At 41.7% G+C, this 22,143-nt stretch overlaps 1 protein-coding gene across 1 annotated transcript in view; it reads left to right on the top strand.

Annotated features, from left to right (window-relative positions):
• The window catches only part of LOC139755260 (condensin complex subunit 1-like), a 549,693-nt gene that overhangs the window by 151,981 nt on the left and 375,569 nt on the right, over window positions 1–22,143 (top strand). The window contains exon 8 of the mRNA XM_071673408.1: window positions 19,644–19,805. Coding sequence (XP_071529509.1) covers window positions 19,644–19,805 — 162 coding nt within the window. The remainder of the gene's footprint in view (window positions 1–19,643; window positions 19,806–22,143) is intronic.

Below are 22,143 nucleotides of genomic sequence, written 5' to 3'. Positions count from 1 at the left end.
TTTTTCTGTTTCCCCTTTTAGAAAGTTAAAATAGAAGGAGGAAAGGGTTTCCAGGCTCCTGCTCCTGTCCCCTTTAGTCACCTTCTATGACACGCGGGAATGCGTGGGAAATATTCTTTCTCCTCTATCCCCTATATGTGTGTATATATGTATATATATTGTAGGGAGTGAGTAATAATAGGGTGAGAGAGATGTGTGGTAATAAAAAGAGTGTGGTTCAGAGAGCAGAATAGGGTGTTTTGAAATGGTTTGGTCACATGGAGAGAATGAGTGAGGAAAGATTGACCAAGAGGTTATGTGTCAGAGGTGGAGGGAACGAGGAGAAGTGGGAGACCAAATTGGAGGTGGAAAGATTTAGTGAAAAAGATTTTGAGTGATCGGGGCCTGAACATGCTGGTGGGTGAAAGGCGTGCAAGGAATAGAGTAAATTGGAACGATGTGGTATATCGGGGTCGACATGCTGTCAATGGATTGAACCAGGGCATGTGAAGCGTCTGGGGTAAACCATGGAAAGTTCTGTGGGGCCTGGATGTGGAAAGGGATCTGTGGTTTCGGTGCATTATTACATGACAGCTAGAGACTGAGTGTGAACGAATGTGGCCTTTGTTGTCTTTTCCTAGCGCTACCTCGTGCACATGAGTGGGAAGGGGGTTGTTATTTCATGTGTGGCGGGGTGGCGATGGAAATGAATAAAGGCAGACAGTATGAATTATGCACATGTGTATATATGTATATGTCTATGTGTGTATATATATGTGTACGTTGAGTTGTGTAGGTATGTATATGTGCGTGTGTGGATGTGTATGTATATAAATGTGTATGTGGTTGGGCCATTCTTTTGTCTGTTTCCTTGCGCTGCCTTGCTAATGCGGGAGACAGTGACAAAGCAAAATAAATAAATAAATTGCAAGGAGAATAAAGAGATGTTTTGGAAGGAGGTGAACAAAGTACGTAAGACAAGAGAACGAATGGGAACATCGGTGAAGGGGGCTAATGTTGAGGTAATGACAAGTAGTGGTAAAGTAAGAAGGAGATGGAGTGAATCTTTTGTAGGTGTGTTGAATGTGTTTGATGATAGAGTGGTAGATATAGGGTGTTTTGGTCGAGGTGGTGTGTGAAGTTAGAGGGGCAGGGAAAATGGTTTGGTAAACAGAGAAAAGGTAATGAGAGATTTGCAGAAGGTGAAAGCTGGCAAGGCGACGGATTTGGATGGTATTGCAGTGGAATTTATCAAAAAGGGATGACTGTGTTGTTGACTGGTTGTTGAGGATATTCAGTGTATGTATGGTTCATGGTGAAGTGCCTGATGATTGGAGGAATGCATACATAGTGCCATTATACAAAGGCAAAGGGGATAAAGGTGAGTGTTCAAATTACAGAGGTATATGTTTATTGAATATTCCTGGGAAATTATATGGGAGGGTATTGATTGAGAAGGTGAAGGCATGTACAGAGCATCAGGTTGGGAAAGAGCATTGTGGTTTCAGAAGTGGTAGACGATGTATGGATCAGATGTTTGCTTTGAAGAATGTATATGAGAAATACATAGAAAAACAGATGGATTTGTATGTAGCATTTCTGGATCTGGAGAAGGCATATCATAGAGCTGATAGAGATGCTCTATGGAAGGTATTAGGAGTGTATGGTGTGGGAGGTAAGTTGCTAGAAGCAATGAAAAGTTTTTATCGAGGATGTAAGGCATGTGTACGAGTAGGAAGAGAGGAAAGTGATTGGTTCCCAGTGAGTGTCAGTTTGTGGCGGGGGTGCGTGATGTCTCCATGGTTGTTTAATTTGTTTATGGATGGGGTTGTTAGGGAGGTGAATGGAAGAGTTTTGGAGAGAGGGGCAAGTATGCAGTCTGTTGTGGATGATAGGGCTTGGGAAGTGAGACTTGTTGTTCGTTGATGATACAGCGCTAGTGTCTGATTCGGGTGAGAAACTGCAGAAGCTGGTGACTGAGTTTGGTAAAGTGTGTGAAAGAAGAAAGCAGAGAGTAAATGTGAATAAGAGCAAGGTCATTAGGTTCAGTAGGGTTGAGGGACAAGTCAATTGGGAGGTAAGTTTGTATGGAGAAAAACTGGAGGAAGTGAAGTGTTTTAGATATCTGGGAGTGGATTTAGCAGTGGATGGAACCATGGAAGCGGAAGTGAGTCACAGGTTGGGGGAGGGAGCGTTGAAGAATGTGTGGAAGGCAAGAATGTTATCTCGGAGAGCAAAAATGGGCATAGTTGGGGGAATAGTTGTTCCAACAATGTTGTATGGTTGTGAGGCATGGGATATAGATAGAGTTGTGTGGAGGAGGGTGGTTTGATCGAGTAAGTAATGAAAAGGTAAGAGAGATGTTTGGTAAAGATAAGAGTGTGGTTGAGAGAGCAGAAGAGGGTGTATTGAAATGATTTGGTCCCATGGAGAGAATGAGTGGGGAAAGATTGACAAAGAGGATATATGTGTCAGAGGTGGAGGGAACAAGGAGAAGTTGGAGACCAAATTGAAGGTGGAAGGATGGAGTGAAAATGATTTTGAGCAATCGGGGCCTGAACATGCAGGAGGGTGAAAGGCGTGCAAGGAATAGAGTGAATTGGAACGATGTGGTATATTGGGATCGACTTGCTGTCAGTGGATTGAACCAGGGCGTGTGAAGCATGTGGGGTAAACCATGGAAAGTTTTGTAGGGTGTCGATGTGGAAAGGAAGCTTTAGCATTAGCAAGGTAGCGCAATGAAAATGACAAAAGAATGGCGCAACCCACCCACATACACATGTATATACAAAACCATCCACACACACACACACATATATATACCTATACATTTCAGAGTATACTTACATGTACATACAAAGACATCTACATATATACACATGTGCTTATTCATACTTGCTTCCTTCATCCATTCCCGTCACTGCCCCACCACACATGAAATGGCACCACCAACCCCCTTTACACGTGTGAGGTAGCACTAGGAAAAGATATCAAAGGCCACGTTCGTTCACACTTAGTCTCTAGCTGTCATGTGGAATGCACTGAAACCACAGCTCCCTTTCCACATCCAGGCCCCACAAAACTTTCCATGGTTTATCCCATATGCTTCACATACCCTGGTTCAGTCCATCGACCCCGGTATACCACATCATTCCAATTCACTCTATTCCTTGCATGCCTTTCACATTCCCTGCATATTTAGGCCCCGGCCACTCAGAATCTTTTTCACTCCATCCTTTCACCTCCAATCTGGTCTCCCATTTCTTGTTCCCTCCACCTCTAACACATATATCCTCATTGTCTGTCTTTTCTTACTCATCCTCTCTACGTGACCAGACCATTTCAATACACCTTCTTCTGCTCTCTCAACCACACTCTTTTAATTACCACACAGTTCTCTAACCTTTCATTACTTACTCGATCAAACCACTCACACAGCATATTATCCTCTGACATCTCATTTCTAACACATCCACCCTCCTCTGCACAACCCTATCTATAGCCCATACTCATCCACCCTCTTCTGCACAACCCTATCTATAGCCCATACCTCAAAAGCATATAATATTGTTGGAACCAATATTCCTTCAAACATACCCATTTTAGCTCTCCGAGATATCGTTCTCACCTTCCACATTTTCAATGCTCCCAGAACCTTCGCACCCTCCCCCACCCTATGACTCACTTCTGCTTCCATGGTTCCATCCGCTGACAAATCCACTCCCAGATATTTGAAACACTTCACTTCCTCCAGTTTTTCTCCATTCAAATGTACCTTCCATAAACAAATAAAAAACCATGGAGATATCATGCACCCCTTCCGCAAATCAACATTCACTTGGAAACAATCACTTTCCTCTCTTCTTACGTGTACACATGCCTTACATCCTCGATAAAAACTTTTCACTGCTTTTTGCAACTTACGTCCCACACCATATATGCTTAATACCTTCCACAGAGCATCTCTGTCAACTCTATCATATGCCTTCTCCAGATTCATAAATGCAACATACAGATCCATTTGTTTTTCTAAGTATTTCTAACCTACATTCTGCAGAGCAAACACTTGATCCACATATCCTCTACCACTTCTGAAACTACACTGCTCTTCCCCAATCTGATGCTCTGTACATGCCTTCACCCTCTCAATCAATACTCACCCATATGATTTCCCAGGAATACTCAACAAACTTATACCTCTGTAATTCAAACACTCACCCATATGCCCTTTACCTTTGTACAATGGCACTATGCATGCATTCCGCCAATCCTCAGGCACTTCACCACGAGCCATATATACATTGAATATCCTCACCAACCAATCAAGAACACAAGTCACCCACTTTTTTAATAAATTCCACTGCAATACCATCCAAACCCGTCAGCTGGCAACTTTGCCAGCTTTCATCTTCTGCAAAGCTTTCACTACCTCTTCTCTGTTTACCAAACCATTCTCCCTGACCCTCTCACTTTGCACACCATCTCAACCAAAATGCCCTATATCTGCCACTCTATCATCTAACACATTCCACAAACCTTCAAAATACTCACTCCATATCCTTCTCACATCACCACTACTAGTTATTACCTCCCCATTAGCCCCCTTCACCAATGTTCCCATTTGTTCTCTTGTGTTATGCATTTTATTTACCTTCTTCCAAAACATCTTTTTATATTCCCTAGAATTTAACGATACTCTCACCCCAACTCTATTGGCCCATTTTTCGCCTCTTGCACCTTTCTCTTGACCTCCTACCTCTTCCTTTTATACATCTCCAAGTCATTTGCACAATTTCCTTGCAAAAATCGTCTAAATGCCTCTCTCTTCTCTTTCACTAACAATCTTACTTCTTCATCCCACCACTCACTACCCTTTCTAATCTGCCCACCTCCGACCTTTCTCATGACACAGGCATATTTTGTGCAAGCCATCACTGCTTCCGTATATGAATCCCATTCCTCCCCCACTTATGTTATTTGCTCTCACCTTTTCCATCCTGCACTCAAACTCTCCTGGTACTTCCTCACTTAGTTCTCATTTCCAAGCTCACTTACTCTCACCACTCTCTTCAACCCAACATTCTATCTTCTTTTCTGAAAACCTTTCCAAATCTTCACTTTCGCCTTCACAAGATAATGATCAGACATCCCTCCAGTTGCCCCTCTCAGCACATTAACATCCAAAGTCTCTCTTTCATGCACTTATCAATTAACACATAATCCAATAACACTCTCTGGCCATCTCTCCAACTTACATTTTTTTTTTTTTTTTTTGCTTTGTCGCTGTCTCCCGCGTTTGCGAGGTAGCACAAGGAAACAGACGAAAGAAATGGCCCAACCCACCCCCATACACATGTATATACATACGTCCACACACGCAAATATACATACCTACACAGCTTTCCATGGTTTACCCCAGACGCTTCACATGCCCCGATTCAATCCACTGACAGCACGTCAACCCCGGTATACCACATCGCTCCAATTCACTCTATTCCTTGCCCTCCTTTCACCCTCCTGCATGTTCAGGCCCCGATCACACAAAATCTTTTTCACTCCATCTTTCCACCTCCAATTTGGTCTCCCTCTTCTCCTTGTTCCCTCCACCTCCGACACATATATCCTCTTTGTCAACATTTCCTCACTCATTCTCTCCATGTGCCCAAACCATTTCAAAACACCCTCTTCTGCTCTCTCAACCACGCTCTTTTTATTTCCACACATCTCTCTTACCCTTACGTTACTTACTCGATCAAACCACCTCACACCACACATTGTCCTCAAACATCTCATTTCCAGCACATCCATCCTCCTGCGCACAACTCTATCCATAGCCCACGCCTCGCAACCATACAACATTGTTGGAACCACTATTCCTTCAAACATACCCATTTTTGCTTTCCGAGATAATGTTCTCGTCTTCCACACATTCTTCAAGGCTCCCAGAATTTTCGCCCCCTCCCCCACCCTATGATCCACTTCCGCTTCCATGGTTCCATCCGCTGCCAGATCCACTCCCAGATATCTAAAACACTTCACTTCCTCCAGTTTTTCTCCATTCAAACTCACCTCCCAATTGACTTGACCCTCAACCCTACTGTACCTAATAACCTTGCTCTTATTCACATTTACTCTTAACTTTCTTCTTTCACACACTTTACCAAACTCAGTCACCAGCTTCTGCAGTTTCTCACATGAATCAGCCACCAGCGCTGTATCATCAGCGAACAACAACTGACTCACTTCCCAAGCTCTCTCATCCCCAACAGACTTCATACTTGCCCCTCTTTCCAAAACTCTTGCATTCACCTCCCTAACAACCCATCCATAAACAAATTAAACAACCATGGAGACATCACACACCCCTGCCGCAAACCTACATTCACTGAGAACCAATCACTTTCCTCTCTTCCTACACGTACACATGCCTTACATCCTCGATAAAAACTTTTCACTGCTTCTAACAACTTGCCTCCCACACCATATATTCTTAATACCTTCCACAGAGCATCTCTATCAACTCTATCATATGCCTTCTCCAGATCCATAAATGCTACATACAAATCCATTTGCTTTTCTAAGTATTTCTCACATACATTCTTCAAAGCAAACACCTGATCCACACATCCTCTACCACTTCTGAAACCACACTGCTCTTCCCCAATCTGATGCTCTGTACATGCCTTCACCCTCTCAATCAATACCTTCCCATATAATTTACCAGGAATACTCAACAAACTTATACCTCTGTAATTTGAGCACTCACTCTTATCCCCTTTGCCTTTGTACAATGGCACTATGCACGCATTCCGCCAATCCTCAGGCACCTCACCGTGAGTCATACTTACATATGTATACTTAAGTATAGCTCTCTTCTCTGGTAAACAGAAAAGAGGTAGTAAAAGCTTTGCAGAGGATGAAAGCCGGCAAGGCAGCGGGTTTTGATGGTATTGCAGTGGACTTTATTAAAAAAGGGGATGACTGCATTGTTGACTGGTTGGTAAGGTTATTTAATGTATGTATGACTCATGGTGAGGTGCCAGAGGACTGGCAGAATGCTTGCATAGTGCCATTGTACAAAGGCAAAGGGGATAAGAGTGAGTGCTTAAGTTACAGAGGTATGAGTTTGTTGAGTATTCCTGGGAAATTTTATGTGAAGGATGGATGTGCTGGAAATGAGATGTTTGAGGACAATGTGTGGTGTGAGGTGGTTTGATCGAGTGAGTAACGTAAGGGTAAGAGAGATGTGTGGAAATAAAAAGAGCGTGGTTGAGAGAGCAGAAGAGGGTGTTTTGAAGTGGTTTGGGCACATGGAGGGGATGAGTGAGGAAAGATTGACCAAGAGGATATATGTGTCGGAGGTGGAGGGAGCAAGGAGAAGAGGGAGACCAAATTGGAGGTGGAAAGATGGAGTGAAAAAAGATTTTGTGTGATCGGGGCCTGAACATGCAGGAGGGTGAAAGGAGGGCAAGGAATAGAGTGAATTGGAGCGATGTGGTATACCGGGGTTGACGTGCTGTCAGTGGATTGAATCAAGGCATGTGAAGCGTCTGGGGTAAACCATGGAAAGCTGTGTAGGTATGTATATTTGCGTGTGTGGACGTATGTATATACATGTGTATGGGGGGGGGTTGGGCCATTTCTTTCGTCTGTTTCCTTGCGCTACCTCGCAAACGCGGGAGACAGCGACAAAGTATAAAAAAAAAAAAAAAAAAAAAAAAAATTATTTAGAGGGTGAAGTTATGTACAGAGCATCAGAATGGGGAAGAGCAGTGTGGTTTCAGAAGTGGTAGAGGATGTGTGGATCAGGTGTTTGCTTTGAAAAATGTATGTGAAAAATGCTTAGAAAAGCAAATGGATTTGTATGTAGCATTAATGGATCTGAGGAAGGCATATGATAGAGTTGATAGAGATGCTCTGTGGAAGGTATTAAGAATACATGGTGTGGGAGGTAAGTTGTTAGATGCAGTGAAAAGTTTTTATCGAGGACGTAAGGTATATGTATGTGTAGGAAGAGAGGAAAGTGATTGATTCTCAGTGAATGTTGGTTTGAGATGGGTGCATGATGTCTCCATGGTTGTTTAATTTGTTTTATGGATGGGGATGTTAGGGAGGTGAATGCAAGAGTTTTGGAGAGAGGGGCAAGTATGCAGTCTGTTGTGGATGAGAGAGCTTGGGAAGTGAGTCAGTTGTTGTTTGCTGATGATACAGAGCTGGTGGCTGATTCGGTTGAGAAACTGCAGAAGCTGGTGACTGAGTTTTGTAAAGTGTGTGAAAGAAGAAAGCTGAGAGTAAGTGTGAATAAGAGCAAGGTTATTAGGTACAGTAGGGTTGAGGGACAAGTCAATTAGGAGGTAAGTTTGAATGGAGAAAAACTGGAGGAAGTGAAGTGTTTTAGATATGTGGGAGTGGATTTGGCAGCGGATGGAACCATGGAAGCGGAAGTGAATCATAGGGTGGGGAGGGGCGAAAGTTCTGGGTGCATTGAAAAGTCTGTGGAAGTCGAGAACGTTATGTTGGAAAGCAAAAATGGGTATGTTTGAAGGAATAGTGGTTCTGACAATGTTATTTGGTTGCGAGGCGTGGTCTATAGATAGAGTTGTGCGGAGGAGGGTGGATGTGCTAGAAATGAGATGTTTGAGGACAATATGTGGTGTGAGGTGGTTTGATTAAGTAATGAAACGGTAAGAGAAATGTTTGGTAAAGATAACAGTGTGGTTGAGAGAGCAGAGGAGGGTGTTTTGAAATGGTTTGGTCACATGGAGAGAACAAGTGAGGAAAGATTGACATAGAGGATATATGTGTCAGAGGTGGAGGGAATGAGAAGAAGTGGGAGACCAAATTGGAGGTGGAAAGATGGAGTGAAAAAGATTTTGAGTGATCGAGACCTGAACATGCAGGAAGGTGAAAGGCGTGCAAGGAATAGAGTGAATTGGAACGATGTGGTATACCGGGTTCGACGTGCTGTCAGTGGATTGAACCAGGGCGTCTGGGGTAAACCATGAATATTTTTGTGGGGCCTGGATGTGGAAAGGGAGCTGTGGTGTCGGTGCATTATACATGACAGCTAGAGACTGAGTGTGAACGAATGTTGCCTCTGTTGTCTTTTCCTAGTGCTACCTCGCACACATGCGGGGGGAGGGGGTTGTTTGTCATGTGTGGCAGGGTGGCGAACGGGAATGAATAAGGGCAGATAGTCTGAATTATGTACATGTGTATATATGTACATGTCTGTGTGTATATATATGTATACGTTGAGATGTATAGGTATGTATATTTGCGTTATCCCTGAGGATAGGGGAGAAAGAATACTTCCCACGTATTCCCTGTGTGTCATAGAAGGCGACTAAAAGGGGAGGGAGCGGGGGGCTGGAAATCCTCCCCTCTTGTTTTTTTTTTTAATTTTCCAAAAGAAGGAACAGAGAAGGGCCAGGTGAGGATATTCCCTCAGAGGCCCAGTCCTCTGTTCTTAATGCTACCTTGCTAACGCGGGAAATGGCGAATAGTTTGAAGAAAAAAAAAAGAAAATATTTGCGTATGTGGACGTGTATGTATATACATGTATATGTTGGTGGGTTGGGCCAATCTTTCGTCTGTTTCCTTGCGGTACCTCGCTAACGCTGGAGACACCGACAAAGTATAATAAAAAAAAAAAATTATTTAGAGGGTGAAGTTATGTACAGAGCATCAGAATGGGAAGAAGTGTGGTTTCAGAAGTGGTAGAGGATGTGTGATCAGGTGTTTGCTTTGAAAAATGTATGTGAAAAATGCTTAGAAAAGCAAATGGATTTGTATGTAGCATTAATGGATCTGAGGAAGGCATATGATAGAGTTGATAGAGATGCTCTGTGGAAGGTATTAAGACTACATGGGTGTCGGAAGGTAATTGTTAGCTGAGCAGTGAAAAGTTTTTATCGAGGATGTAAGGTATATGTATGTGTAGGAAGAGAGGAAAGTGATTGATTCTCAGTGAATGTTGGTTTGAGATGGGTGCATGATGTCTCCATGGTTGTTTAATTTGTTTTATGGATGGGATGTTAGGGAGGTGAATGCAAGAGTTTTGGAGAGAGGGGCAAGTATGCAGTCTGTTGTGGATGAGAGAGCTTGGGAATGATCAGTTGTTGTTTGCTGATGATACAGAGCTGGTGGCTGATTCGGTTTTGAGAAACTGCAGAAGCTGGTGACTGAGTTTTGTAAAGTGTGTGAAAGAAGAAAGCTGAGAGTAAGTGTGAATAAGAGCAAGGTTATTAGGTACAGTAGGTTGAGGGACAAGTCAATTAGGAGGTAAGTTTGAATGGAGAAAAACTGGAGGAAGTGAAGTGTTTTAGATATGTGGGAGTGGATTTGGCAGCGGATGGAACCATGAAAGCGGAAGTGAATCATAGGGTGGGGAGGGCGCAATTCTGGAGCATTGAAAAGTCTGTGGAAGTCGAGAACGTTATGTTGGAAAGCAAAATGGGTATGTTTGAAGGAATAGTGGTTCTGACAATGTTATTTGGTTGCGAGGCGTGGTCATATATAGGTTGTGCGGAGGAGGGTGGATGTGCTGGAAATGAGATGTTTGAGGACAATATGTGGTGTGAGGTGGTTTGATTAAGTAATGAAACGGTAAGAGAAATGTTTGGTAAAGATAACAGTGTGGTTGAGAGAGCAGAGGAGGGTGTTTTGAAATGGTTTGGTCACATGGAGAGAACAAGTGAGGAAAGATTGACCAAGAGGATATATGTGTCGGAGGTGGAGGGAGCAAGGAGAAGAGGGAGACCAAATTGGAGGTGGAAAGATGGAGTGAAAAAGATTTTGAGTGATCGAGACCTGAACATGCAGGAAGGTGAAAGGCGTGCAAGGAATAGAGTGAATTGGAGCGATGTGGTATACCGGGGTTGACGTGCTGTCAGTGGATTGAATCAAGCATGTGAAGCGTCTGGGGTAAACCATGGAAAGCTGTGTAGTATGTATATTTGCGTGTGTGGACGTATGTATATACATGTATATGTTGGTGGGTTGGGCCAATCTTTCGTCTGTTTCCTTGCGCTACCTCGCAAACGCGGGAGACAGCGACAAAGTATAAAAAAAAAAAAAAAAAAAAAATTATTTAGAGGGTGAAGTTATGTACAGAGCATCAGATATCTAAAACACTTCACTTCCTCTATTTTACTTGTTCTCCAACCCTACTGAATCTAATAATCTTGATCTTGTTCACATTTACTCTCAACTTCATTCACACACTTTACTAAACTCATTCACCAGCTTCTGCAGTTCCTTCCCGAATCATCCACCAACACTGTATCATCAGCGAACAACTGACTCACTTCTAAGCCTTTTCATCCAGAACATATTGCATACTTGCCCCTCTCTCCATAACTTTTGCATTCACCCCCCAGCCACCTCATCAGTAAACAAATTAACAACCATGGAGACATCACACACCCCAGCTGCGAACCGACATTCACTTGGAACCAATCACTTTCCTCTCTTCCTGCTCATACATGCCTTACATCTTTTGTAAAAACTTTTCACTGCTTCTTGCAACTTGCCTCCCACACCATATACTCTTAAAACCATCCACAGAGCATCTCTATCCACCCTGTCATATACCTTCTCCAGATCTATAAATGCTACATACAAATCCATTTGTTTTTCTAAGTATTTCTCACATACATTCTTCAAAGCAAACACCTGTTCCACACATCCTCTACCACTTCTGAAACCACTCTGCTCTTCCTCAATCTGATGCTCTGTACATGCCTTTACCCTCTCAATCAATACCCTCCCATATAATTTCCCAGAAATACTCAACAAGCTTATGCCTCTGTAATTTGAACACTCACCCTTATCCCCTGTGCCTTTCTACAGTGGCATTATGTATGATCCTTACATACATTGAAATCCTTACCAACCAATCAACAACATAGTCACCTCCTTTTTTCATAAATTCCACTGCAGTACCATCCAAACCTGCCGCATTGCCGGCTTTCATCTTCCGCAAAGCTTTCACTGCCTCTTCTCTGCTCACCAAACCATTCTCCCTGACCTTCTCATTTCACACACAACCCCAACCAAAACACCCTATATCTGCCAATCTATCATCAAACATATTCAACAAACCTTCAAAATATTCACTCCATCTCCTCACTTCATCACTACTTGTCATTATTTCCCCATTTGCCCCCTTCACCAATGTTCCCATTTATTTTCTTGTCTTACGCACTTTATTTACCTCCTTCCAAAACATCTTTTTATTCTCCCTAAAATTTAATGATTCTCTCTCTCTCCCCAACTCTCATTTCACCTCTTGCACCTTTCTCTTGACCTCGTGCCACTTTCTTTTACACATCTCCCAGTCATTTGCACTACTTCCCTGCATATTCATAATTGCTTGCCTTCATTTCCCAGAGCTACCCTGCCCCAAAGGAAATATCATCGCTACCCCCTGCTTCAGCAAGGTGGCACCAGGAAAACAGGCAAAAAAAGGCCATATTTGTTCACACTCAGTCTCTAGTACTTGTCCTCTCACCAACCCCTGACTTTTCTCTTGTCATTTCCAAAACATTTTTTTCCAATATATTTTGGAAATGTCATAGGAGAAAAGTCAGGGGTTGGTGAGAGGACAAGAGCTGAGGAAGGAGTAGCGCTACTCCTGATGCAGGAGCTGTAGGAGTTTGTTTTGGAGTGTAGGGAAGTAAATTCTAGATTTATTTTGGTAATATTGAAAGTGGATGGTGAGAGATAGGTGATTGTTAGTGCTTTGCTCTGGGCCATGAGAAGAAAGATCACGAGAGGTAAGTGTTTGGGAACAGCTGAGTGTCAGTAGTTTTGATGTAAGCGACCAGGTATTAGTGATGGGTAATGTAAATGTGAAGGTAAGTAATATGGTAGTTGAGGATATAGATTGGATACATGGGGTATTCAGTGTTATGAATAGAAATGGTGAACAGCTTGTGGAGGTGTGCCCTGAAAAATGACTGGTGATTGGGAGTTGATGGTTTAAAAAGAGGGATGTAAGCAAGTATACGTACGTGAACAGGAGAGATGGTCAGCGGGCACTGTTGTATTACATATTAATTGATAGGAGTGTAAAAGTGAGACTGGATGTAGATGTGCTGAAAGGGACAGTTGGTGGGATGTATGATCGCTATCTTGTGGAGACAAAGGTGAAGATTTGTAGAGGTTTTTGAAAAAGAGGAAATTGTTGGTGAGGAAAGAGCAGTTTGAGTAAGTGATCTTGGAAAAGATACTTTTGTGAAGAAAAAGCAGGAGAGATTGAGTCTAGAATGGCAAAAGGTGAGAGTAAATGAAGAGGAGAGTTGTTGAGGAAAGCGAGGTATTTAGTGAAGCAGTGCTGGCATGTGCAAGAGATGCATGTGGCTTGTGAAAGGTGGGAGTTAGGCAGATTAGAAAGGGTAGAGTGATAGGATGAGGAAGCAAAGTTGCAAGTGAAAGAGAGACGAGATGCTTTGGGGTGGAACTTACAGGGAAGGAGTGGAAATAATTGGGAGATGTGTAAGAGAAAGTAGCAGGAGGTCAAGAGAAAGGTTCAGAAGTTGAGAAAAAAGACAAATGAAAGTTGGGGAGAGTGAGTATCATTGAGCTCTATGGAGAATGAATTGCTTTGGAAGAAGGTAAATAATGTGTGAAAGACAGAATAAATCAGAACATCAGTAAAGAGGGCAAAAGTGGAAGTGATAACTGGTAATGATGAAGTGAGGAGGATTGTTAAATGTGTTTGATGATAAAGTGGCAGATGTAGGATATTCTGGTTGGGTTGGTATGCTAAGTGAGAGTCATGGAGTGTGGCTTCATGAAGAGAAAAGAGGTAGTGAAGGCCTTGTATAAGATGAAACATGGTAGGATGGTTGAAGTGGATGGTGTTGCTGTTGAATTTCTTAAGAACAGGGAGTGTCTTGTGTTGTTGATTGGTTGGTAAGAATTTTCAGTGTATGTATAGATCATGATGAGGTGCCTGAGGATTGGCTGAATTGCATGTATAATGCCATTGTATAAAGGCAAAGGAGATAAAGGTGAGTGTTCAAACTACAGAGGTATTAGTTTGTTGAGTATACCTGGTAAGTTGTATAAGAGGGTACTGATTGAAAGAGTGAAGGCATGTACAAAGCATCAGATGGGAGGAGCAGAGTGGTTTTATAAGTAGTATAGGTTGTGTGGATCAGATGTTTGCTTTAAAGAATGAGTGTGATAAATACTGAAAATACCGGATGGATTTGTATGTAGCATTAATGTGTCTGGAGAAGACGTATGAGAAGATTGATAGAGATGCACTGTGGAAGGTCTTCATATATCATGTGGAAGAAAGGCTGCTAGAAGCACTGAGAAGATTTTATTAAGTGTATGAGGCTTTTGTATGAATAGGAAGAGTTAAGAGTGTATGTTTCTAAGTGAAGTTTGGTCTTTGGCAGAGGTGTATGATTTCATCATATTTGTTCAGTTTGTTTATGGATAGAGTAATGAGGGAGGAAAATGCAAAAGTCTTGGAGAGAGGGGCAAGTATACAGTCTGTAGGGAATGAGAGTGCTGGGAAGTGCGTCAGATGTTGTTTGCTGACGATTTAGCACTGGTGGCATATTTGTGAGTGAGAAACTGCAGAAGATGATGACTGAGTTTGGAAGAGTGAGTGAAAGCAGAAAGTTGAGAGTGAATATGAATAAAAGCAAGGTCATTGGGTTCAGCAGGGCTGAGGGACAGGAGAGCTGGGATGTGAGTTCAAATGGAGAAAGATTAGAGGAAGTGAAGTGTTTTAGATATCTGGGAGTGGACATTGTGGTGAATGGAACCATGGTAACAGAAGTAAGTTATAGGGTAGGTGAGGGGGCGAAGGTTCTGGGAGCACAGAAGAATGTGTGGAAAGTGAGAACATTATCTTAGGGGCATAAATGGGTATGCTTGAAGGGATAGTAGTCCCAGCAATATAATATGGAAGCAAAGCATGGGCTATAGATAAGGCTGTGTGGAGAAGGGTGGATGTGTTGGAAATGAAATTGTTAGGGACAATATGTGATGTGAGGTGGTTTGATCTGTTAAGTAATGAAAGGGTAAAAGAGATTATTTTATTATTATACTTTGTCGCTGTCTCCCTCATAAGCAGGGTAGCACAAGGAAGCAGACGAAAGAATGTCCCAACCCACCCACATACATATGTATATACATACACGTCCACACACGCACATATACATACCTATACATTTCAACGTATACTTTTTTTTTTATTATACTTTGTCGCTGTCTCCCACATTAGCGAGGTAGCGCAAGTAAACAGATGAAAGAATGGCCCAACCCACCCACATACACATGTATATACATACATGTCCACACACGCAAATATACATTCCTATACATCTCAACGTATACACACAGACATATACATACATACACATGTACATAATTCATACTGTCTGCCCTTATTCATTCCCGTCGCCACCCCGCCACACATGAAATGACACCCTCTCCCCCCGCATGTGCGTGAGGTAGCACTAGGAAAAGACAGTAAAGGCCACATTCGTTCACACTTAGTCACTACCTGTCATGTATAATGCACCGAGACCACAGCTCCCTTTCCAACTCCAGGCCCCACAGTACTTTCCATGGTTTACCCCAGACGCTTCACATGCCCTGGTTCAATCCATTGACAGCACGTCAACCCCGGTATACCACATTGTTCCATTTCACTCTATTCCTTGCACGCCTTTCACCCTCCTGCATGTTCAGGCCCCGATCACTCAAAATCTTTTTCACTCCATCTTTCCACCTCCAATTTGGTCTCCCACTTCTCCTCGTTCCCTCCACCTCTGATACATATATCCCCCTTGTCAGTCTTTCCTTACTCATTCTCTCCATGTGACCAAACCATTTCAAAATACCCTCTTCTGCTCTCTCAACCACACTCTTTTTATTACCACACATCTCTCTTACCCTTTCATTACTTACTCGATCAAACCAACTCGCACCACATATTGTCCTCATACATCTCATTTCCAGCACATCCACCCTCCTCCGCACAACTCTATCTATAGCCCACGCCTTGCAACCATATAACATTGTTGGAACCATTATTCCTTCAAACATACCCAATTTTGCTTTCTGAGATAATGTTCTCGCCTCCCACTCATTTTTCAATGCTCCCAGAACTTTCACCCCCTCCCCCACCCTGTGACTCACTTCTGCTTCCATGGTTCCATCCGCTGCCAAATCCACTCCCAGATATCTAAAACACTTCACTTCCTCCAATTTTTCTCCATTCAAACTTACCTCCCAGTTGACTTGTCCCTCAACCCTGTTGTACCTAATAACTTTGCTCTTATTCACATTTATGTGTGGTAATGAAAAGAATGTAGTTAAGAGAGCAGAAGAGGGTGTGATGAAGTGGTTTGGACGTATGAAGAGAATGAGTGAAGAAAGGTTAACAAAGAGGATAGTTATGTCTGAAGTGGAGGGAACAAGGAGGACGGGGACACCAAATTAGAGATAGAAAGATAGAGTGAATAAGATTTTGAGTGATCAGGACTTGAACATGGAAGAAGGTGAAAGGCATGCATAAAATACAGTGAATTGGAATGATGGGGTATACTGGGGTCTACATGCTGTGAGTGAACTGAACCACGACATGTGAAGCATCCAGAGTAAATCATGGAAAGTTCTGTGTGGCAATGAAAAGAATGTAGTTAAGAGAGCAGAAGAGGGTGTGATGAAGTGGTTTGGACGTATGAAGAGAATGAGTGAAGAAAGGTTAACAAAGAGGATAGTTATGTCTGAAGTGGAGGGAACAAGGAGGATGGGGACACCAAATTAGAGATAGAAAGACGGAGTGAATAAGATTTTGAGTGATCAGGACTTGAACATGGAAGAAGGTGAAAGGCATGCATAGAATACAGTGAATTGGAATGATGGGGTATACTGGGGTCTACATGCTGTGAGTGAACTGAACTACGACATGTGAAGCATCCAGAGTAAATCATGGAAAGTGTGTGGCCTGGTTGTGGATAGGGAGCTGTGATTTTGGTTCATTATACATGACAGCTAGAGAATGGATTTGAGTGGATGCGGCCTTTCTTCTGTTCCATGTGCTACCTCTGACATGGAAAACGGTGATCAAGTATGAAAAAATATATACCTGAAATTTGAAGGTTAAATAGAATTTTTTAAACTATGTGTTTGTTTATATGTTGGATGTCCATTCCCCAAGGGAACACCCATCAAGGGGTTGGCCACAGCAAAAGAGTTCGTACTTATCCCAGTCCTGACATGCTTCCCTTGCATACACCATTATATGCATTCTTCTACCATATCTATCCCTCCAGTAGTCTTCCCTTCTATATCCCTATATCACAGGTGATCTTTCTCTCACACAACCCACTACATTTTTTTAACAAATTTAAAAATGTCAATTTTATGGTTTGGAAAGGAAGACTTTGTAAGAAATTAAGAGATTAACCAGGCTACAGTTTCTCTACTCAGTAATATCTCACAACTAAGAGGAAATATGGTCAGTAATTCAGAGATTAGAAATTCTGTGGAAGAGAAGAAAAAGGCATACAGTAGATTGCTCAAAAGGAATGTACCAATGAAGTTCAGCAAAGGAGGAGGAGGGAAGAAATAAGATGTGTAAGTGGACTAATAAGATGCTGATAGAGGAAGATGGAGAAGAGTAGATGAAGATTTTCAAAGAGAGTTGACTGAAAGACAGAGAAGAATACAATTGAAGGAGTGAAAAACATAGAGAAGAATGCACTTGAAGGAGGTAGAAATGGAAAGTGGTGGATATAAGAATGGCAGTGTAAATGTGAGATGCTAGGAGGGTGAGAGAAAGGTGAAAAGGGTGATAAAGAGGTTGAAGGTAGGAAAGGCACATGAAGTGGATGGAATTATGGCTGAAATATAGAAATATGGAGAAAGTGTGATAGAGTGGAGTTTGTTTAATATATTATTTAGCATGGAAGCAGAACGTTTTGCCTAAGGATTGGGTGAAAGCTATTATTGTTCCTTTATATGAAGGAAAAGGTGTAAAGGTTGTATGTAGCATTTGTAGGGGAATATTAAGTATACTAGGTAAAGTGTTTGCAAGAGGGTTGACTGATATGGTGACTTAATGCAGAATAAGTGAGGAGCAAGGGGGTTTTAGGAAAGGTAAGGGATGTGTGGATCAGATTTTTGTCATGAGAATTACATTGGAAAAGTATGTAGTGAAAGGTAAGAAGCTGTATGTGCTCTTATGGATGTAGAGAAAGTGTGCAGCAGAGTTCTTTGTGGAATCTGTTAAGGATGTATGGAGTAGGAGGACAACTGTTGGATGGTATGAAAGTCATCAATATTGGAGCAAATGGATGTTAAAGAATGGATGGAGAGTTGAGCAAAAGTTTTAGTATACATTGTGTGAGGCAGGGCTGCCTGATGTCATTGTGGCTTTTTAACATTTGAATGGATGAGTGATATGGAAGAAAGGGAAAGGTGTAGAGATGGTGTTTGGCAGTGAGGTATGTTAGCTAGTGACAAGCCTGTTTGTGGACGATTCTGTTATTTGCTGAGAGTGAAGAGCAATTGTAGAAAGTTGTAAGTTTGTTTTATGATGTGTGTGTAAGTGTCAGCAATTGAAGGTAAATGAGATTAAAAGTAAAGTACATAATAGTGTTTTGAAAGAAAAGAGTTAAAGTACGGATTTTGCAAAGTCCTATAGGGTGAGAAAAGAAAGTGCTTTAAACTGCTTTATAGATATGGAAGGAGAAAGAGTGGAAGAGGTGACAAAATTTAAGCATGTGGGAGCTATCTTGGATAAGTTTGTTTGAATAGAATGAGATACAGGAGAGAGTAGTACAGGGTAGAAGAATCGTTGGGTCTCTTGATAGAATAGTGAAGAGTAGAGTTGTAGATATGGGAATGTAGAAAGGACTAAGGGACAGCATAGTCTTCCCCACCGTGACCCATGCTGCCAAAACATGGACAAGGAATGAGGCAGAGAGGTCAGGAGTATTGGTTATTGAAATGAGCTGTTTGAGAGGAGCATGTGATATGACTAGATGGAATGAAGAAAGAATTGAGGTGTATATGAGAGTTTTGGTATTGCTGGGAATGCAAAGGGAATTAATTGTGGAGTGTTAGAGTGGTTGAAATGGAATAATTTGAGGTAGTTATGATAGTACAATGAAAAGGGTTGGTGTGAGAGGAAGACCAGTTATGACATGAGGAAATGGAGTGGAAGAGTACTGGATGGAGAAGAGTGGTAGAAGAATGCATGGAGTAGTTTATGTGAGGGAGGCATGTGAGGACAAGGATAGGTGGAGACTTTTGCTATGAACACCCCTTTAATGGGAGTTCCCAGAGGGAACAGGCCTCATAGATAGATATGTTCAGTGGGAGTGAAAGGACTGGTCATTGTGAGGAAGGTAGGGAAAGTGAGTGGAAGTGTATAAAGTGGGATCGTCAGCATATGACTGTGGATGTTGAAGAAGAGCATGTATGGAGAGAAGAAAGAGGATATACAGTATAACAGAACCCTGAAGGGCAACATTTTTGATGGGATGAGATGGAGATGTTGCTCTATCACTGACTGTATGGAGGATTATTTTGAGTAATGGAATTCACTTTGTCATTTTATTTCTGATGAAAGATTTTCATTCATTTATAGAATAAGATGTGGTAAAATGTGTTTATGTTTTCAGGCATATGGTATGCGGAACTGTGTATTGTCTATCCTTGGATCTGTAATCATGAAAATGCTTAGTGGAGAAGACCTTGATTCCAAAAACAAAGAATTGCGAGATCAGTGTCTTGACCACCTGGAGGATCACATTCATGATGTTCATGCCTTCGTTCGCAGCAAAGTGAGTTGTAGTCTAGTTTTTAAGGGAAATCTTTGGATGTTAGTGGTTTCAATTTGTTCACTTTTCCCGTGAAAGAAATTAATTTTGGAGACTCAAGGTATATTGTAAGGAATTAGATAATGGAAATGAAAGAGTTTGTTGAGAAGTGAAAGGAATCCCATTAATTTCATTTCATTTCTTACTTAATAAGGAGAGGAAATACATATAGTGAAACATAAATTTAGTGTATAGTTTATAATTACAAGCATATTGCAAGCCATGTTAAATTGCTTATCGTTGAAAGTTAACGAGTTATGAATTAATCTGCTCAGGTATTCTCAGCGTATGAGCATGAGATTTTGTAAACAAGCTTATCTGACCATTTATTCTAACTCAGTGGACTTGCTTGCTGTGGTAGTTACAGCTATGTTTTTTACCATCTTCAGACCTTCACTCCTGTTTTAGAGTCTATCTTATTGCCAAAAGTAATGAAAATTGCTAAAGGACAGAACATTGAAAGTTAGTGGGGATATTTTCTTGGTTATCCATAAACATAAGTGATGCAGTTACATTTTTATCTCAGTTATCCACAGTTTTTACTTGCAGTTCACTTAATGTCCCATGCATCTTTTTTTTTTTTTCTCCTATATACTTATCCGCACCAGGTAGACATGGTTTTTATTGCTGTCATGAGATATATTCTTTTTTAATATAACTGCCAGGACCTCCCAACCTTCAGTATTTCATGTGAGGAATCACCAGCCCTTACTTGGTTTTTTCTAACCTCTTGATTTTGATTGCAATAGCTTACTTGTTTCAGGCCCAACCCATGTACAGTCAGAGTGCAGCTTGTCTGACATCTTGAAACTACTCATTTTCAGCCTCTCAGAGATCACATTTCTTTAGGATCACATGCATTCAGGATATGATCCTACCAGACCAGTTTTTCTATCTCAAGGGCCTTGGTCAGTATCTCAGGATACTATTTTTTCTTTGGGTGCGACATATTTTATGTATTTTTAATACTTGTTTGCCATTTCCGTTGTTCATGAGGTATCACCAGGAACAGAAGAAGAAATGGCCTCATTTGCTCACATCCACTCTCTACCAGTAATGTATAATGCACCATAACCAAAGTCCCCTATCCACAGTCGGACCAAAATACTCACCATAGTTTCCCCTGATTATTTCTAATATCATGGATCAGCCTATTGACAGGACATCATCCCTGGAAAATAACATCACTCCAATTCACTCTGTCCCTTACATGCCTTTTACCTTCCCTCATGTTCAGGCCCTAAGCCTTCAAAGCATCTTTCACTCCATCCTTCCACCTCCTCTAGTTTCCTCCATTACCTTGTTCCTTCAACTTCTTACATTGTATACCTTCTAATTCATCCTTTCCTTACTCATTCTCTCCATACGTCTGAACCGTTTCAGCTCTCTTATATATACTCCTCTTATTATCTCACCTGTCTGTTATCCTATCATTGCTTACTTGATCAACCTTCCAGACATTTAATATTGTCCTCTGATGTTTCATTTCCAACATATTCACCGTCTTCTTTTGATTATGTATAAGGCCCATGCCTCACATCCATACAGCACTGACATGATTACTGTGCCATATAAACATATCCATATCTATCCTCAAAAACAGTGACTTTCTTTCCACGCATTTCTTAATGCATCTAAGACTTTAACTGCTCACTCTTCTTATGACTAACTTCAGTTCCCTGGTTCCATTCACTTCCAAAACCAGTCACTCACTATATCTAAAATACTTCATTTCCTTAAAGTTCTCTCCATTCAAATTTTCTCACCGAGTAACATATTGGTCTTCGCTGCTAAAGCTAGTTACCATGCTTTTATCCTCATTTACTCTCAATTTTCACACACACTCCCAAACTCACGCACCATCTGCAGTTTTTCACTCAAATCTCCCACCAGCACCATGTCCTTGGCAAACAGCAACTAACTCAACTCCCAGGCCCTCCACTCCCAGCAGACTGCATACCTGCTCTTCTTTCCAAGACTTGCATAGACCTTCCTCAGCAATCCATTCATAAACAAATTAAATGGCCATAGTGACATCACACACCCATACCACAGACCCATCTTCACCTGTACCACTCACCCTTATCTCTTCTTACTTGCATACATGTCTTGCTCTCTAGGTACACTCAACAAACTTTTGCCTTTGTAATACAAACACTCATCTTTCTTCCCCTTCCCTTTATGCACTGCCACCATACAGGTGCTCTGCTTATCCTTTAGACACCTTACCATGATCCATACACATTGAAAATCCTAAGTAAACAATCAACAACACAGTCACCTCCTTTCTTAGTAAACTTAG

The sequence above is a fragment of the Panulirus ornatus genome, chromosome 1, assembly GCF_036320965.1.
Source record: "Panulirus ornatus isolate Po-2019 chromosome 1, ASM3632096v1, whole genome shotgun sequence".
Taxonomy (NCBI): Eukaryota; Metazoa; Arthropoda; class Malacostraca; order Decapoda; family Palinuridae; genus Panulirus; species Panulirus ornatus.
The sequence above is the reverse complement of the archived record's forward strand: the minus strand, read 5'-3'. Positions and strand labels throughout refer to the sequence as shown.